General features: G+C 50.7%; 1 protein-coding gene across 3 annotated transcripts in view; it reads right to left on the bottom strand.

Annotated features, from left to right (window-relative positions):
- Positions 1 to 509: 509 nt before the first annotated feature.
- LOC144174077 (uncharacterized) overlaps positions 510 to 18954 on the bottom strand; it is a 41305-nt gene continuing 22860 nt past the window's right edge. For 2 of the 3 annotated variants that reach the window (XM_077702507.1, XM_077702509.1), the window contains 3 exons: positions 11977 to 13320; positions 11411 to 11643; positions 510 to 3698 (listed from right to left, as the gene is read on the bottom strand). In XM_077702507.1, coding sequence (XP_077558633.1) covers positions 11486 to 11643; positions 11977 to 13320 — 1502 coding nt within the window. In that variant the 3' untranslated portion in view covers positions 510 to 3698; positions 11411 to 11485. The remainder of the gene's footprint in view (positions 3699 to 11410; positions 11644 to 11976; positions 13321 to 18954) is intronic. The other variant, XM_077702508.1, reaches the window with a different exon arrangement.

Here is an 18954-nt window from a genome sequence, read left to right as displayed (position 1 = left end):
AAGCGTTGCCAGATATAAAACAAGCCCATTAGGCTTCCACACATGGTATAGTGAAGGCTTTTTGAGAATTCCTACAGAGAATTCGTACAGTAGGAGAATTGTTGACATCAGTTTCAGTGCACAGTATTTAGCGTAAGTGAATGTTAGAAGTATGCGAAATCTTGCAGCACTCTTTCTTTGTCCCTGCCTAAGTTTGTGCTTTGGATTCAATTATGCATCTGCACCAACTATTTCGTGTCTCCATTATACTACTTTCAGTGATCTTACGGCGCCACAAGGCAGGACCACGAAATTAACATGAAACTCCATTTCAAATTGAATGCAGGAAGTTTTGTGCGTACAGCAATAAGTTCCTTCTTTTTTTTTTTACCAGAAAAATGTATCTTCAGGCATTCTCGAAAATATGCGACTGTTTGAGTCCAAACAAGCGCAGCTTGTTTCGTAATCGAAAGGTGCCCTTCACAGCACTCGGTATATAAAGACAAAAGCATCGATCGTAACAACACAAATAGAATTGCATTCACCCATTTTATTGCCTTAATCCATTCACCTTAATTCATTCATTCATTTTATAACAGAGGTGTGCCCCATACTAACTTTGTATCCAAGCTGCGGCACGTACTAGCCTTTCCCAGGAAAGGGAAAATGTCCTCTTTCAGCAGGAAAAAAAACGGTTAAACAAGGTTTCGATAACATCATACGTACTGCTTTTTTTCCTCGTCAAACAATTCGGTTTCTGGTGCCTTGCGCTATATCGGTTCAATTCGGCGCTTGTGGATGTGTTTAAAGCCTAGCGCCACCGCTGGTTTTTCGATCAAGTGATCGGGCCACCTCACCACCCGTTCGAGCCTTGGCGGATGCAGCACTGAATACGTGTACGTTGCTTCGGCAAACATTGGCGCTGTACGCGGTAAACGCATTTGCGCGGAAAGTGGGCTTTCTATCATAGCTTCGGTTCCATCAACGTTTCCCCCCGGGATCCTTCCGCCTCAAGTTTCTCAAATAGATTTTTCCTTTCTTTGTCCTTCATTCTTATCCAGTGTTTCGCCCGGGCAACGGAAATTGCATTTCCAGCTCTCGCGTTACATCGTTGTTTTCTGCGCGGCACGAACGAAAAGAACAACTGAGTGTCTGAGGACGGATCCACTGTTCAATGTTCAAGAGGGAATGAAAAAGAAATGGCTGTAGCTGTTAAGGGGTCTTGGGCAAAACCATCTTCTGGATCCCGTTTTCTGCTGCCGTACGTTGTATGTCCTGCGGGAACTGCGTCTGGCGGTACAGGGACACTTATTGAGCACGAGGGCATTCCCGTATCAATTAAATGTAAATGAATTGATGACCAGGTACTACGTCGACACATTGGAAATTAACATCGCTGGTGTTTCATGTGTTGCTCGCTTTGTGTGTGTGAGCGGACATTTTTTTTCTTTCTACTTTGCTTGAATTCATCCAGTTGTGTTTTTAAATAGCACGTATAGATTTATTCACGTAGTTTTGCCAACTACTTTCTGATGACAGAAAAGTAGAATAGTTTCTACGCCTGTGTTTTGCTTCTCCCACATCGAGTAGTGCGTACTTACTGTTGGCTCTGTGGCTTCCTTTCTTACCCAGAAACGAATCTTTCTTTGTTTGTGATGTGCCTTCTTGGGTTCACGATCGTGCTTTTCCGTCTCTGGAGTAGTGATCGAGTAAGAGCGCGGTACATGCGCTTTTTTGCCCCTGCGCACACTGCCTGACTCGATCACCTTGTGAAGGACGCCATAGTTGTTAAACGATCACGCCGAACTTAGGCGGAATTCTGAGTTCTGTCCATTTCATGTGCGTTTTTATACGTGTTCACTTCGAGCGAGCTCCGATTCGCCCACAGCGGACTACACGCAAGTGACGTAACGCAGAAGCAAAGCGGTGCGTGGGTTTCTGTGCTGTGGTGCGTTTTAAAGGTTTCGCAAGTGAAACTAAGTCACGTCTTGAAGCGGACGAGAAATGTACATTTTTGAAACCGACACAACTCAGAACAGGTGCAATATGCTACCCGCTAACCACGTACAGATCCCCAGGGAGTCAAAATTAATCCGGGGCATCATCGGCGAGCCTCACTGCCTGTGATGCGTCGACGCGTTGAACCTAATAAAAAACTGTGGTTGATTTCTGTGTCGTAGGAATCAGTAAAGCACGAAAGGGGAATGTTCAGCGAAATCTGCAGCTGAGCATGATATGCTGGTCGGCGGCTGTCTTGTGGGTGTGCTTGGCGAGCGACGTCCTGCTGGCGGGTCGCTTCGGCAAAGGTGTACTGGCGTCATTTCCGTGACGGATATGACGCCAGTGAATTCTTGGTGTAGCCCGGCATAAAACACGTTCGTGTTAAAATATAAAACCCGAAAACAAACAACCCTAAGTATAACGTACTCTTTAGTACTAAAGATTGCTTCCCCGCAAGAAGACCCTGTGTGCAGGGGTGCACCCTTTACAAGCCGCTTGCTTCGTTGAACTGGTGTCATTTCCGTGACGGATATGACGTCAGTGAAATCTTTGTGTATCCGGGAATAAAACACTTCCGTGTTAAAGGAGAAAACGAGGCGTCCTCAGCCGGAACGCGCTTATAGTTGAAAGTGTCGTCTGCTATGGAATGGCGCAGAGCGCCATTTTTACGGTTAAGTTACTTTTGCTTTGTTGCGCCTCAGTTCTGTATGGGCGTTTTTGTCATTTTAACTGCAGTCTGTACTGATACAAACGCCATTGCATCTTTGAAATGTCGCGCTGTGAAACAAAGGTTTATATCAGAGAAAGACGTCGTCGATTAAAGTCATTGCTCGAGTACAGTGTTGAAATCTGAAATGTTCTTGCACCCCCATCCGTTCGCAAAAGACGAAAAACTTCTGTAGAATGATTTTTGCAGCATTCGCGTCCAACGAATAACTGTTTGCGTTCGTTTTGAGCGCAGTGTTGTTCGCGTCGGTACCCAAATGTCCACGGGGCGCAACATAAGAAACTGCGTCATTGCAGCTTATCCAGGGCACAATTAGAATCGCAAAGCCAAAGATGTCGCGTCGCAGTGAAAAATGAGCTCCGCTTTCAAACGCGATAAAATGAAGCGGGAAAATAAAGTTAAATGATATTGCACTTTACGGCCCTTTAGTTACACCGTGACAAGAAGAAAATACCGGCCGTCTCAGAATGTGCCGAAAGAAGTGATGAGGTGACCTCACTATCGCAAGAGCACGATAGCTTGCGGCCACAGCAGCCACAGTGCGTTTGATCATTTGGTGTTGCGTTCTATGCGCAGCTGACGTGGGCTTTGAGGCGGCTGCGAAGGATACACGTAGGGCAGACCACCGTCTGTTTTGGCCTGCTTCCGACGATTTGCACTGCCAGTTATGCTATATACAGGTGTGCGTGAGTGTGCGCAGGAAAGCTATATGCTGGTGAATGCGGGTTACTTCTGGGACGCCCGGAAGCTGCAAGAACAACACTGTGACACTCTTCTAGCGGCTGGCTGTGACCGTGCCCCCGAGTCCTGGTAGTGCGCATGATCCTTTTCTTGCTTTCGGTGGTGGCTCATTGTGTGTTTGACACTCGAACCGCCGGCGTGTATGTACTACACGGACGGCCCATGTTCATCAGTCGCCGTTGCGTCGGACCTCGTCCGGGCTTCCTTCCGTGCAACGTCGAAGTGCTCCAGCGCCGCCAGTACAGTCGCCCTGCAGAAAAGAGAAAAGAAAAGAACGCCGGTGAGGAAAAAGCAAGAAAGTGCACGTTTTCTGCGGCCCACTCAATTTGGGACCGCGCTTTGCGCAACACCAGCCCCTGGTTTCTAACCCACACGTGCATGGCTTAATAGAGGCCAACTGCACTCAAAATTTCAAGCGCTTCAAAACGTTATTTCAGTATAGTAGTATGCCTAAAAAGACAGCAAGATACAAAATGCGACAGCTTAAATGCGCGTATTGGCACCGCAAGCGACCATCAAAATCGGAGATATTGAAACCGGAATTGAGAAGAGCGCGGTCATTTATGCTAGGAGTGCCGGTCGGAGAAAACCTGCGCGCAACACTTCGCCTTCGCCGCAACCCTTGGACAAGCGCCAGCAATGGAGTCCGACCGGTTCTCCTGAAAAAGCGCAGGACCGGCCACAATGTCACTTCCGCTTAATTAATAGCTGTTTGCGCGATCCGCCGCCAGGTGCAGCGTCGCCTGCGACGGAGCTATTTTAAACGCTTATAACTAATCAACAACGCATTTCACGGGGCTACTGCAGTCATGTCCCAATTGGTTTGGTGGTACCTACTGCACGTTCAAAGTAAATTTGGCCGAGGTGAAATTTGAGCGCAGTTGGCCTTTAAAGGACGTTTAAGAAAGTTGGGCTAGTTGGTGTTTGCTGAACTTCGACATGGTGCCAGCGCAAAAAGCAACATGGAGGACGAGAAAGGACCGACGGGAACGAACGCTAGAATTCAACTATAGGGCTAGTGCTCTCTTGAGCCGCACAGGCAGCGCCTCCTGGCAGCTGCAGCGGCATATTTTCAGCGGGGTCGGCCGCCGACAGCGGTGAGGTGGCTAGACTGCCCATTCGTCGTCCACCTTATGGGCTAGAATGTCCATAAGGGGGCTAGAATGGGCATTCTAGCCACGTTACCAGCGGCCGCGGTATCGCAGAACGGTACCTTTTAGGGCGAAAAAAAAAACGATTTTACCTACTGTCGTGTTTGATCATGTCTTAACAGTTACAAAAACACGGCTTGAATAGATTAAATTATGTTCGTTTCCATGCGAATGTTATCAACCGGACCTCAGGCTGCGCTCCAGGAAGCCATCTGACCACCTCAATGATTGGTTCGAGCATTTGTTGTAGCACATGCGGACTCTGCGCTTTTACGGTTGCCTTCATACGCAAATACATCAGCTAAACCGCATTACACATCGCGAGTTTGCCAGCGTACCCTGTTCCGGCACAGTGGCATGAGGACGACTGCATAGCCAGATTGGCACTTTTATATGGTATTTTTGTGTTTCTGTTCGCCTTTTCTGGATTATTTTATTTTGCTATTAATAACGTGAGGTGAATGCGGCGAACGAGGTAAATATTTTGATATAAGCTTCAAATATATTTTTAATTTTCCCTCTAAAATAATTTGGCTCCAATCCACGCTGTGAAGGTGGTTGGAAAGCAAAGCTTTAAACGGCACCCACAATTGTCCATGCGACGTCACTTGAATTCACAGACTTGGCTCTACAAAGAGCGAAACCAGAGATTCTGCTAGCCGTTACCTGGAACTCGCGGGGGCGGGAACCGAACGCAGCAGCGTCGGCCACGGCCGGGCTAGAGCGGCGGACGCCGCCTCTGGAGTCCGGCCGTCGAAACGCTGTAGTCCGAAATCCGAAACGCGAAATCTGCGCCGCACCATCTATACTGTGCTCCGTGAGTGAAAATCGTCCTACCCGTCCCCAGCCACGTTGGGAGTTTTTTGTCGCGCAAGCCACGAAGGAACCGTTGGCTGGTGGAGGCAGAAAGCTTTGCTTTAAAATAACATACATTTACGTTAGAATACGGTGCATGTTTAACTTTACTAGTTATGCCCTCTTGTGCAAATGCAAAACGTTTAACACTTGGTGCGTTTTACGAATTGTTTGTGTTGTCCGGCGTTGAGGAATTTTTATAATTTTGTTTTAATTAATCGCGTGATGGTGGTGAATAATGCTATTCCGAAACGGCTACGCCATACCGACTCGTGCCCTCCTGACAGCGGGGAGGAGGAGGAGGCACCGGGACGGAAGTAGCGTAGCAGAAAATCAAATACCGAGCGCGTACGGAGCGCACGTGGCCTCACTTCCGGACGTATATCACCCAAGCCAATTTTGACAGGCCTGCCAAGCAAAAGCAAGACGCAACGAGTTTTGACACAAGCGTGTCGTGCGGGTGGCTATAGACAACAAAATTGTCAAGGAGAACGTTCGAAAACAAACAGAATGAACCCAGGACGACACAGTACTTCCAGCTAAAAAATGCGGATTGTTGTACGTACATTCTTGTTCGTCGTTAACTAGCGATGAGGGAAAAGTAGGTTAAGCTGCCGGGACGGAAAGCTACGTACACACGTTGCAATGGTTTGGCCGTAAAATGTTATCTTGACGAGGGCTGTGATAGCGCAATCTCATCCGCGGTGAATACACCATAGAGGTATCCGACATTGACTTCCTTTTGACTCAGGCGCGGTTATCTATTAATGCCCTGGCGTTTCCGCTTAGCGCACCGTTCCAGTTTCTTGTTTCTTGTCAGCGGAATTTGCGGGGTCGGGGCGAGTAGAAAAAAATATTTTTTTTAAAACTCTCACCCAGTACACACGCACGCACGCACGCACGCACAAACATCGTCTAGAGACTTTGCACAAAACGTTCGGAAGTGAATTAACGCCAAGGTGAAAGAAAATACGAAGTGCTGTTAAAATATATGGAGAACGTGCTAAGAAGTGTCAGAAGTATGCCTACTTAAAAGGAAAATTCGGGGCATCCAACGCCGCTTAGTGCGCTTTAGAGTTTTCCGCGGCAAATTGTGTTTGTAAGCTTCACCGGGGGCTATGTTGCCGAGTTTTATTTATGAAAGCTTTAGTGTTCGCACGCTGGCTGTAGACCGGAATCACTTCGACGACGTTGTTGATAACGTTGATGCGTGGACTGCTCCGGCGATCGCGGCAGATGCCTCAATATTTTTACAGGCCGCTTGCGTTCGGCTAAAGCCATTAAAAAACACGAAAAATAACCGTCCGCAGGGCTTTTCATTCATATCTGCTGCCGAATTACATGAGTATACTCTCAAACACGCTAGTGCAGAGTGTTTTTCAGTGCCAGCTCACCTGCAGCTTTTGCTGCGCCCCTTCCACCCTTTTTAAAGCGAAGCTTTAGTGCTCTCACTGATAGCGTCTGTAACGCGAAAACGCACTGCAGGAAAGCCAACTTCCTCTGACGATGATGATGAATGATCGTGGGTGAAGTGAAAGAAAAAAAAAACGCTTCAGTGGCCGGAATCGAACCTGGGTTCTTCACGTTATGAAGCCGGCGTCTACGGGCCAATTAACAAAAAAGAGCGCCATGTGAAAAGGAGTAACTAAAAAGAAATATGGGACTCCACATGCCTGAAAGCTTACTGCGAGAGTAATATTTAACGCTATTCAGCAGGCACGCGTGATCTACGTGGCTCCTGACACGACACCGCAAAAAAATTCCCCCGCATTTCCCCGAGGGGGAGCATGTGAAAGTGCGAATGCACGGTTGTCGGCCCGCTTGCGGCGCTTGCGCTCGGCCCCCGCAGCCCACCGCCTCGCCGCCTTCTCTTCCATCTCTTCCATCGGGTTTGTAGTATCACGTGTACACCACGCAGTTATCAAGCCGCTATAACGCCGCTGAGTCGCCAACGCACGCCGCTGACGACGTAGTTTGAATGCGTTAAAGATATAAGGCGCGTCACTAACGCTGATATCACGTCGCGTCCGTGGCTTGGTCGGTAGAGCGTCGCGCTGCGGCCGCAAAGTCCGCGGATCGAAACCTGGCGCCGGATGCTGTTTCTTTATAGAGGAGCAGCACTGCGGACACCGACGCCGCCGCCGCCGACGCCGGCGGTGGATGGTTTGGGGTCGCTTATTCTCGGGTCATCTCCGCTAATGTGAAGCCTTGGGAGGGGCGAAGCATGTAGTGTATAAACGTATTGTTGGCGCCTTGGCGTTTTTTCCAAAGGAGATGAAATCGCTGGGGGGTAGAGGTATACAGCCTTGCTGTAAAAGACTCGTGTGTTTAAGCACGAAGCGTTCTAGCGCGACGCGTAAGCGAGTGTCCCGGTGTTTTCTTAGTACGCGTTACGAAGCGTTCCAGCGCGAGACGTAAACGAGTGTCCCGGTGTTTTAAAGTAATCGACCCCAAACCATCCACCGCCGGCGTCGGCGGCGTCGGCGTCCGCAGTGCTCCTCTATATAAAGAGCGAATGCTCTTTATAAGCGACCCCAAACCATCCACCGCCGGCGTCGGCGGCGGCGGCGTCCGCAGTGCTCTTTAAAGAAGAAACAGCATCCGGCGCCAGGTTTCGATCCGAGGACTTTGCGGGCCGCAGCCCGACGCTCTACCGAATAAGCTACGGACGCGACGCTGATATCGGTGTCAGAACGCGCCTTATATCTTTAACGCACTCAAACTACGTCGTCAGCGGCGTGCGTTGGCGACTCAGCGGCGTTATAGCGGCTTGATAACTGCGTGGTGTACACGTGATACTACAAACCCGATGGAAGAGATGGAAGAGAAGGCGGCGAGGCGGTGGGCTGCGGGGGCCGAGCGCAAGCGCCGCAAGCGGGCCGACAACCGTGCATTCGCACTTTCACATTCTCCCCCTCGGGGAAATGCGGGGGAATTTTTTAAAGAAGAAACAGCATCCGGCGCCAGGTTTCGATCCGAGGACTTTGCGGGCCGCAGCCCGACGCTCTACCGAATAAGCTACGGACGTGACGCTGATATTGTCAGTAACGCGCCTTATATCTTTAACGCATTCAAACTACGTCGTCAGCGGCGTGCGTTGGGGACTCAGCGGCGTTATAGCGGCTTGATAACTGCGTGGTGTACACGTGATACTACAAACCCGATGGAAGAGATGGAAGAGAAGGCGGCGAGGCGGTGGGCTGCGGGGGCCGAGCGCAAGCGCCGCAAGCGGGCCGACAACCGTGCATTCGCACTTTCACATTCTCCCCCTCGGGGAAATGCGGGGGAATTTTTTTTAGTACTCGTTACAAAGCGTTTTAGCGCAAGGAGTAAACGAGTGTCCTGGTGTTTTTTTAGAACGCGTTATGTTCCAGCGCGAGGCGTAAACTAGGGTCCCGGTGTTTTGAGTACCGTGACTGCATGAGACGCCGCGGTTACGACGACGAACTGAGACGCCAACAGGCCGAGCCCCTGGGGCTTCGCCCCTAAAACAGGCGTGCGAAATGAGTAGGAGAGTCCCCTCCCCAGTTTTGCGAGTCCGCCCTCTATGCGTTCTGGGAAGCCACTAGCGATAACCGTGTGTGGGTGCGTTATTTCAATTGAGTTGCCGACCTTGACCATTCTGCTGGACTCCAAATACGTGCACCGACGCGGCCGTGTTGTCCACTCGCCTGTCCCGACGAACACTGCAGCTTTTGGCCGCAGTTTGTAGCAAAGAAACTATACTGGATTTTTTTTTTTCAATATAAAGAACGGCAAATTTTCAGGATATTTGGAATAATGACACTGGCAGTGCCATGGCTTACATTAGTCGCTGGTGTAACTCGGTAACGCTTTACGGGTTCTGCTGCCTGCAGTGGTATGCCGCAGAAAAAAAAAGCAATTTTCGCGAGCCAACTGCCATGCACTCGGAAATGGCTATCAAGCTTGCTGCCGTGGCGGCGGGGTTCAAAGGACGACCTTATTTAAACTGTGTGGCATTCTTTGAAGTCGCCGCCGACAGTGATTTGACCGGTACTTCCATCGCGGCCTTTATCGGAAAGGTGCGCCTCTGTCCGATCTCGCCTACGAGAGCCGCAAAGGCCAAGAGGGGGCCAAATAAAGGCCACGCAGCAAAGCACCACCTGAGTTGTGACTCACGGCGTCCCTTTGAGGTCCCGCGCCGCTGACTTCGGAGAGGAGGCTCAGTGCTCACAGGCCAATCATGGCTCCCGGAACGGTTTGTTGTACTCTCTGAGCAGCGCAAACATAGCTATCGCTATGACGTGTCGGTGAAACCGCTAATGTACGAGCGGACTCAGCAGTTCATTCGCGACGCATTCATAGGCGCGCCACAGTACGGCCGCAAAGTCCTTCGTGCCAGTTTTCTCCGAGACTCGTGTTCCACGGACTTCCTCCCAAGCAGAAGCACCCAGGCGTGGACATGCGAACTGTGGACGGCTGAAGACTCCTCTGTCTACCTGGTTTTCCCGTTGTGACCCCGACCACACCTACGGGATTGAATGGAAGGATCCCCTGCTTATCAAGACTCGGTAGCTTCGGTCGAAGACCTGCTCGCGTTCGTTGATCGTGCATCCGCAACTGTTAGGGCTGTTCTGGACAGGCCTCCAAAGTCGAAAAGTAAGATAAACTTGAAGAGATACGTTCAGAGGCAACTGCACAAGTGTAACGACGTCTCCCGCTACAGGACCAAGGCCAGGGACAAGAGGCCGAGAGTAACAGCAACAGCCCCTGAGTTTGAGTCACCAACGGCCTGCCCTTTGACGCTGGCGGCTCCGTATTCGACCACCGCGCAACACGCCTCGTTCGCTGGAGGCAGCCGGCACTCAGCTGACCCGTACGCGCCATTTCGCACGTTCAGCGCTGGCACTGCGACTGTTCCATTCCCAGAAAGCACTCGTGGTAGGAGGCATACTCCCGCGACCTGTGCGGTCACAGCCACGCCACCTGTTCAACGATACGCCGAAGTCAGCTCGGCGGCGGAGGACAGAGCTTCGCACTCGGATTCATTTCACCGCGGAAGAAGGCAGTGCGCGAACTTCAGCGAAGGGTGTTTCTATGATAACTTCCCTCCAAGTGCTACGGCGGCATCTGAACAGTTGGCGGGTGCGTTCGTGGACCCAGTGTTTCCCCCGGAAAACTGTGATCAGATCGTTCCTTTCATCGAAACAGAACTGCAGCAGTACTCGGCTTGCAACACTCAAAGCCCGAATTCTGAACCTCTCAGTGAAGTTGTCGAAAGCGCTTCCCTTTCCCCGTGCATGTACGAGATCAGCGACTGGACGTTCGATTTGCTGTCAGAAGCCGTAAGCTCAGGCTCTGCGCCCAGCGGTGGTCATCATGCTTGAACCGTACGCTAAAGGCGCCCGAATAAGTATTAAAAGAGCAATGGATACCAACGTAGGTTTTGTATTTATTCGCAAAAAATATAAAAAATAAATACAAGGCAGTGTGACGGGGGCACCTCAGTGGAGTTTTAGTCTGAACGAGGGCCTTGTTTACGGGTGAAATTTATTTATTCATTTGCATACTGCTAACACTGGATCTAGGCAGCGTGGAAATTGTAAGACGAAACAAATCTACACGAATATTTTATGCTCGGTTGCACAGTCATGGTGGGCTATGTTATTCCACTTTGTTACAGTTACGGCGTGAGTAAGTCTTACAACGTCTTCAAAAACGCCGAGGGCTGACGCGGTAGTGTGTCATCGCGATTATCGAGATTTGCAGCTAAGCACAGGATCTTGATACACAGAGTTTTAAAGGTCTTGAAAACCTTTCCAGTTATTAGAAGTTCCATTTGAAAGAAAGTACAAAATTGATGATATATCGTAGTCTAATAACCCAAAAATGTGGAAAGCAATAAATTATTGTCGCGTTTCGTTAAAGCGCCGATTACACTTAGTGAGAGCCCACTCACTGGTTTGTGTGCATTAAGGCGTAAGAAGCTGCTTACCATACAACCACGCACCCCGGCCGCTGCCTGATGAGGAGTAAGGCAAGCCGGTTCTGAAGCTGCTCGATGACGATGTCACATTTGGCGGCTGGTTTCTTGACTTTTCCGTGCGCTTACTCTCTGCTTCTTGAAGAACGGCTCGGCGAATGCCCAGAAGAAGACGTTCAGCAGACAGAGGAGTCCCATAACTTGAAACAGAGTATCGTACGACAGCAACGCGTCCCGACAGTAACCTGCAAGGAAATCAGACAGAGAGAGAGCGAGGAAACACGGATGTGTGGTTAAGGGTTATTCTAGCTGACGGTGACGGTGGAAAGCAGCGCACAACTAACAGGCGAAGTTAAAACCCACGACGACACAGCATCAGGTTCCGTTATTTCGTCCAGTAAGTGTGTTTCTTTTACGAGCGCTGAGTGATTATTTTACACATTTATGCTGGCGCGTTCGCGCATTCCTCGATGGAAGGGAACGTCACCCGACGGCAATTGTTTTCTGGTGGGCTCGCGCTAATGGGGTGTAATAATGAACTAAGCTCGAGTGTGCTTGCGAACACACGCTGTACTCACCGAGAAGAGGGACCGTCAGCAGCGCGATGAGACCGATTGCAACTCCGTGCACGCCAAAGGCCCAAGCGACGAGATGCAGGACGATGTAGTCCTCGAAGAGGATGATGTACAGCACTGACAGAGATCCCATGTTCGCTCCCAGCAAGACGGCCGCGATCAGGGCGGCCGTGTAGCCCACCAGATACGGCGTGGCCAGCAGGAGCACGCCGCTGGAGGCCTGGAGCCAGATCATGAGCAGCTTCTTGGAGCCCATCTCGACGTTCATGAGCACCGAGGTGCCCAGCCGGGCGACGAGGTCCGCCAGGGAGAAGACGCTGAGCAGTGCCATGGCGGCCCCGACGCCCACGCCTTTGTCCACGGCGAAGTCGAGGATCGTGCTGTTGTAGACAACGTTGATTCCGTACAGGAGGACGAAGCTCACGCTGCAGATGTAGAACATGCCGTTCCTCAGCAACGTCCGGCCTGGACTGAACAGCGCCCATAAGCGCTCCTTCCAGGGCCCCTGAGGCCTTGCCGGTACAGGAACTATCACGATGCTCTCCGACGAGACGGACCTCCTGTGAATGGTCACCTCGCCCGTGTCTTTGGTCTCGACCACGTCGTACAGCGAGGGATCCAGGACGGAGTAGCAGGAGAGGTACGTCTCGGAGCCCTCCGTGAGGAGTCTCCGCCGCTTGAACGTGGGCAGGCCCTCCAGCTCGCAGGGGTCGAAGTCGGACTGGCAGTCTTCGTAGATGGAGTCCTGCGACAGCACTCCGCCATCTGCGAGCTCTTGCAGACCGAATCCACCGTCCCCGCTCGTATCGTCCGGCGTGCGGTCGCTCTTCTCGGCAGGGATGTTGCTGCTGCTAACGGACCTCAGCTTCTGGTAAGAGTAGCCCGCTGCAGCGGCTCCGTTAGAACCGCCGCCGGCGGTGCGATTCAACCCTTCCGGCGCGGAGCCGCGGTCGTGCTTGCTACTTAGCTTACGAGGCAGCATTAGTCTCGGATTCCCGTCAAACGTAACGCTGTGACGCTTGCGCACGACTCGCATTTCCACGCTGCCGTTCTCGGTGGCGGCGGCGACCGCGGCCAGGTTGCCGCGCCGACACGCTGTGGCGGTTCGAGGCGCGGCCATCTTCTGCAGCAGCGTTCCGATGCAGCCATTCAGCGTGATGGCGCCGAGTAGAAGACAGGCCCCGGATGTGGTGTACTCGCTCAGCAGGTGCCGAAGCAGCCACGGGAACACGACGCCGGATAATGTGACGCCCGTTGCGGACACGCCGAGGGCGAGGATGCGCTGCTTCATGAAGCACTTCTTGATCAGAATATGGCTTCGCCATTCGATGGAACCCAGGCCCAGACCTAAAAACAGAAAAACAGTAAATGTGTTGAGGACCAGGGTGTCACTAAATGCGAGATATGTTTTTCCTGCCTAAGCCAGTCGCAAATCATTAAAATTGTAGTGCGATGTATAAACCTTCTGCGACAACAGCGCGAGCTTTTCCTCCTCCTATTTGTGTTTTCTCACGAACACGATGTTCACAAATTTCGCGTTTTGAAGATATTCGGTAAGTTTAGGAGCACTAAACAAATGTCAATATTACATAGCGAATTTCGATGCAATCAGTAGCTACGCTTATATTCTTTGTTGCATCTCCATTTCCCTCACACATCGTTGAATACAAGACGTACGTGTGGAAAACACATTTTATTGTACACAGCAGAGCCAGCACTAGTGTTATCGCTAATCATGTGAGTCGCTGTATCCAATCGAGAGGAAAAGCGTTTGGAGATACCTCGACGGTCTTGACTTGCTTGGTTCTGCCGCAGTGACTTGCCTAAAGACTGATTTAGGAATGCTCTGGTGGTAAGAAAGCCTTTCGCTGAAGCTTTCGCCGGGAAACACTTGCACAGTGGCAAATCCCCAGTGTTAATTTTTGGTGCATTAGAAAAGATTTACACCTAAAATGTATTCCAAAATAGCCAAGAACCCAGGCGAACCTTTTCACAAGTTTAGCGCTTGGCTTCCAGGTGTTCTCTCATTTTTTCCGTGCTACCCTCTCACATTTGTCACTAGGTAACAAAAATTGAACGTTTATCTAGTAGCTCTCCTGCCACGCGATTGGTTACCATTCTGTCAGGCAGGCAGGCGAGAGAGGTGGAAAAATGCAGCCCTCCTTCCTTACGCCTCTTCCCCCTTTCCCACCAAACAGAAAAGAAAACGCCCCTGTAAAGCATACACATATCATGCATGCGCCCTTGACCCTTTCGTTCTCCCTCCCTGCGCCAAACACTCCGGCTAGGTACGCGCCGCCTATTTGGTAAACTGATCAGGGATAATCCGATAATTGAGATGCGGAAGAAGCGACTGAGAGCGGAGAAGAAGATGCCATATCGCTATTTTAGAATGCGATCTCAACAATCCTGATTGGAACGGTGGCCGCAGCACGGCTACGATACTTTTGGTGGCTTACGTTTGAGGCCCGAACTTAGGTATCGACCACGAAATTCAGAGGCCGTGAACATGCAGCAGATGTCTAATCCGCGAGAAATCAGGGCCGCGGAATTAAAGGGATTTGCAATACTTTTGTGACCATGTGCTCTCTTGTTTGCTCTACTGTGTTGCCGTGTTATAATTCATGCAGATTATTCCGTCTAATTAAGCCGTAAATGAGTGAAGCGATGCGATGGCAGTGATTGAGAAAGTACCTTTTCAATTAAAAAAAATTCAGGGCCATCTGCACTAACGTGAAACCTGGGGAGGGGCGAAGCATGTAGTGTATAAGTGTATTCTTGGCGCCTTGGCGTTTTCGCAAACGGAGATGAAACCGTTGGGGGGTAGTGGTATACAGCTTTGCTGTAAAAGTCTCCTTTCTTTGAAGCACGAAACTCTCTAGCGCGAGACGAGTGCCCCGGTGCCTTTTAGTACGCGTTACGTTCTGGCGCGAGGTGTAAACGAGTTTCCCAGTGTTTTAGTACAGTGACTACATGAGACGACGCTTACGACGACGACATGAGACGCCGACAGCCACAGCACCTAAGGGGCTTCGCCCCTGAAAACGTTGCTGCTAGCCGAAGCGGCAGTCTCTCGTCCGGCTCGACGGCGTGCAAAGGCGATTAACGCGATATGCTTATCGCTTGACGCAACGTGGTCTATAGGTTGTATTCAGTGGCGTGGCACGCATGCCGGCAACCATCTGTGCCGCCTTAGCAATTGCGACGCGCGGGCTACGGCATGGCGGCGCACGCATGAGGCCGTGCCAGCGAGCCCAAAAGCATTACCTCGCCGTTAATTACTGTTTCGCGCGGCGCCCTACAGCCTATCTGCCGCAAGACACGAGTGAAGTCGTTCGGCACAGGTCAGCTGATCGCCAGCTGCCGTGTTTTGCCGACTTGCCGATAGATGTCGCGAGTTGCCCAGCTAACAATGCGGGCACTGCTACGCTGTCGTACCTCAATGGTCGTGCGCGTGAAGATTAACAATTTCTTCGGGAACATTATTTGGGCATTTTCACTGAACGACTCTGCCGTGGGCAAGGTGCGGGCGCACATGTGTTGATATCTGTGTTCGCAGGCAACTGCGCTGCAGCGTATAGCGCTAACCACACGGAGCGATTTTTCCAGCGACGCGACTAGGATCCGCAGTCGCCGAACCGAAGTCGCTCGCCGAGGCAACCACATGACAGCGACGGCTCGAGCGACTGAGGATGGCGATTTCAATGTTGCCGCACTGCGCATAGTAACGCGCTTGGTACGCTGGTTGTTTGCAAACATTTTTTTTTGTTCATTTGTCATAAAAAGCATGACTAAAAAGTATTACGCCTTTCTACCTTGCTTTTTGCACTTCATTGCATCTCTAAAACTGGCTTGGGTTAGCGATAGCGCACGCTTTTCCTTCTGCGCCTCGTCTCTCGGCTCCAACATGAACGCCGTGAAGAATTCGCTTTCTTGACCTCGTTTTTCCGACACGGGTCTCACCCAGTGTGTGCGGGAGCCTTCTTGCTTCTGCTTCAGCGTGTAGACAAGCTTTGCCACGCAAAACTTTCTTTGCCGCTGCACCGCAAACGCCGTCTGCGTGGATTTGAAAAGTCTTCCCCCCGTTCTCTTCCAAAACCGGAGGTTGCGTGCTTACGTAGGGGCTCTCCTATTGGCTAGTCGCTGAGGCCACTTCATGGAGGCGAGCGACTGTTTCTGGCGACCCAGAACCGAGCGATTCGATGAGCGACTTGGTCCGCGGCGAAAAGTAGTTCGTCGCTAGTCGCGTCGCTCCCCAAGTCGCTTGCAAAATCGTTCCATGTGGTTGGGGCTTATACGCATTTCGTGCGCCGTGCCTATTCCTTTCGCAACCGTGGCTTTATTCTCCAGTGGTCATGAGGGTTTCTTTAGGGCAAGTAGAGCATCTCCACACAACGTCACCGCGACTTTTCATATCTGTTGACTTTGACGCCACTGCCGAGAATCGGGTAGTAACGACGCATGCGCCGGGGCCTGTTTTTTTCTTCTGCGAGAAGCTGACGCATGCGCAGGCACGGTGGGCACTGTCATGGCGGCTTTCAGTGTTGCCAAGAGAAGAAATCGGCCGCTCAACTTTTATGTGGATACCATCTATAGGCTGAGTTGCTACTATTCCTTAATGCGTCTCTGTGTCGTCGTTGGAATTAATCCATGCGGTAATTGCTCGATGCGCGGTAATTTGAGTAGCGGCACACGCTCAAAGCCTCTCGACGATCGGCACACAGCGAAGAAGAAATTGCAATTTATTTTTAACATGCCTCCTCCGCCTCACTAGAACAAAAAAGTCGGCGACACAACTATCTATATTTTTCACCTCCATCAAACACGCGGCATGATGCGTAAATGCAGAGTGCCATAGCCACTGTGTACCCGCAGCAGTTATGCGCTGACCAACATCCAGCAAAAATTTTCATACGGGACAGTGCGATCATGCACCTTAGTTTTTTTAAAGTGATTTTGAGGACTTCTAATCCCACGATGCCGGTTCGCCAAAAAAACATTGAGAGCCGTTCCACCGGTGGATTCGGTGGCAGAGTGCGATAGCTGTTGGGCGCAGGCATCCGGCCGCAGCGAGCAGAGACTGCCGAAAGAGACGGAAGGAACAGAGGGCACGTCTCTGTTGGCCACAGGCGATCCGCTCTGCGCTTGGACAACGCGCCTGGGCGTTGCGTAGAAGCGGAGACCAGCCCTATCCTCCTACTGGCTGGTTTCATATTCTTTTGCTCAGGAGGCTTCAGAATCACGCAGTACCCTCACCTTTTCAGAAACAACACATGTCGTGATCTTGCATAAAAGTTGACGTCCCACCGATTACAACTCGTTTTCTAAGAAAACCTCACCTCTCCCCTTTTCTGAATAAACGTTTTGCAGGAACAAGAGCAGCAACTGGCGGAAGATGGGTATCCGTGGGCCACTCAACGTCACTAGCGCTCGTTTGGTGGAGAGATCTTCTCTCCCGGCACCACGCATTCTCTTTTCGTGCACGGCAGCGCACCCCGCCAGAACTGCAGGTACTGTTGCTTTTAGTGCGAAATCTGGTGTTAGGAGGAGGAGGAGGAGGAGGAGGAGGAGGAGGAGGAGGAGGAAGAAGAGGAATGGAAGAAGAAGGAGGAGAATTGTTTGTAGAGCATTCAACCCTAGGGTGTCAAGTCATCCACCGTGCGTTCCAACGACAATCGCATTGCCGCCTGCAAAGGGTGCTTCACTGCGAGTGTGAACATAATGCAAAAAAGCCAACTTCTGGAAGGTGGGTATGATGAAGCTGAGCGAGAACCGAAACCAGTCTTTGTCACAGCATACCGAGAGAACAGGAACGGCCACAAAGCTGAGATGCTAATTTCATGGTCAGTTGAAACGCATGTGTCGTTAAAATTATGGTTGACTGAAATTACTTCATCGCTTCAAATTGAATGATGACCGAGCGCCCGTGTCTCGTGGATTTTTGAAGTGCCCGTATATTCTTTGAACTCAACTGTACAGAACCACGGAATAAAAATTAGGCTAATCTATTACTTTGCTAGATCGAAGTTATTTGTTTTGTTAAATGCCAGCTTTGCCAAAACTCCGCTGTGAACATGTGCGACTCTGTAGGCTATGGTATATTTTTGCGCGAATATCAACTACACCATACGTCACAAATGCAGCAGTCCCATCGTTGACAGGTGACGCACTTAAACATGTCTGCCATATAGCTTCGCCTGGACCGTGATATTTGTCGGCTGCTATATTTAGTCTGATACAAACTTCAGCGCCAAGTGGACTTGATGTCAGAAGCATTCTGACGCTTCGCATACATCCGCGCACGCAGCCAGCAGCGTTAAATCCGGGTAGTCCTCCGGTGACGGCCGTCGCCGTATTAATCGCAATTGGAACCCATTATTCAATACCAGCTGAAAAGGGGACGCATTTGTTTGATAGCACACTTTAGACAGCGCGTGCGCCAACTTTTGTTCGCCACTTACCAACAACGCTGGCCACAGACCTCCTGTGGTAAATTCCGATCATTCAATTTGTAAAAATTGGGTCACTTCCGCAGAACGGAGCTTTCTATTCGTCACAGGAGGCGCATTTATCATTGCCCATTCCTTAGAACTATCACCAGTTTTGGTACGAGGCCTGGAATCCTGAACTGGGTGTGTGTGTGTGTGTGTTAAGGGGGGGGGGGGGGGACTTCTACATAGGTAAAAAAGAGGTCACATAATAAATTAAACTCTTGATTCAGGACCTTTAGATAATCGCATATAGAGTGTTTAAACTATTACCTCGATTCCACAATTTTAATGCGGACCCCGAAAAGCCTCAGCGCGAAAAAAAAAAAAGAGGCAATGTGTATGAAGAGAGTGTGTTGGTGCCTGATGGAACTCCCTAGCTCGAAAGCTTAATTCACCACCAGTTCTCAGGTAGTGCTTTTCGCAAGGTTTCAGCGCTCACAGCCACTTTTACATATTCCCGCGCACTTGTGATTGGAGGCCACAGAGCCAG

This window comes from Haemaphysalis longicornis, unplaced genomic scaffold (genome assembly GCF_048455015.1).
Source record: "Haemaphysalis longicornis isolate Haplotype H1 unplaced genomic scaffold, Haemaphysalis longicornis Haplotype H1 scaffold_3, whole genome shotgun sequence".
NCBI classification, from domain to species: domain Eukaryota; kingdom Metazoa; phylum Arthropoda; class Arachnida; order Ixodida; family Ixodidae; genus Haemaphysalis; species Haemaphysalis longicornis.
Note: the sequence above shows the minus strand (reverse complement) of the source record. Positions and strands in the feature narration are given on the sequence as shown.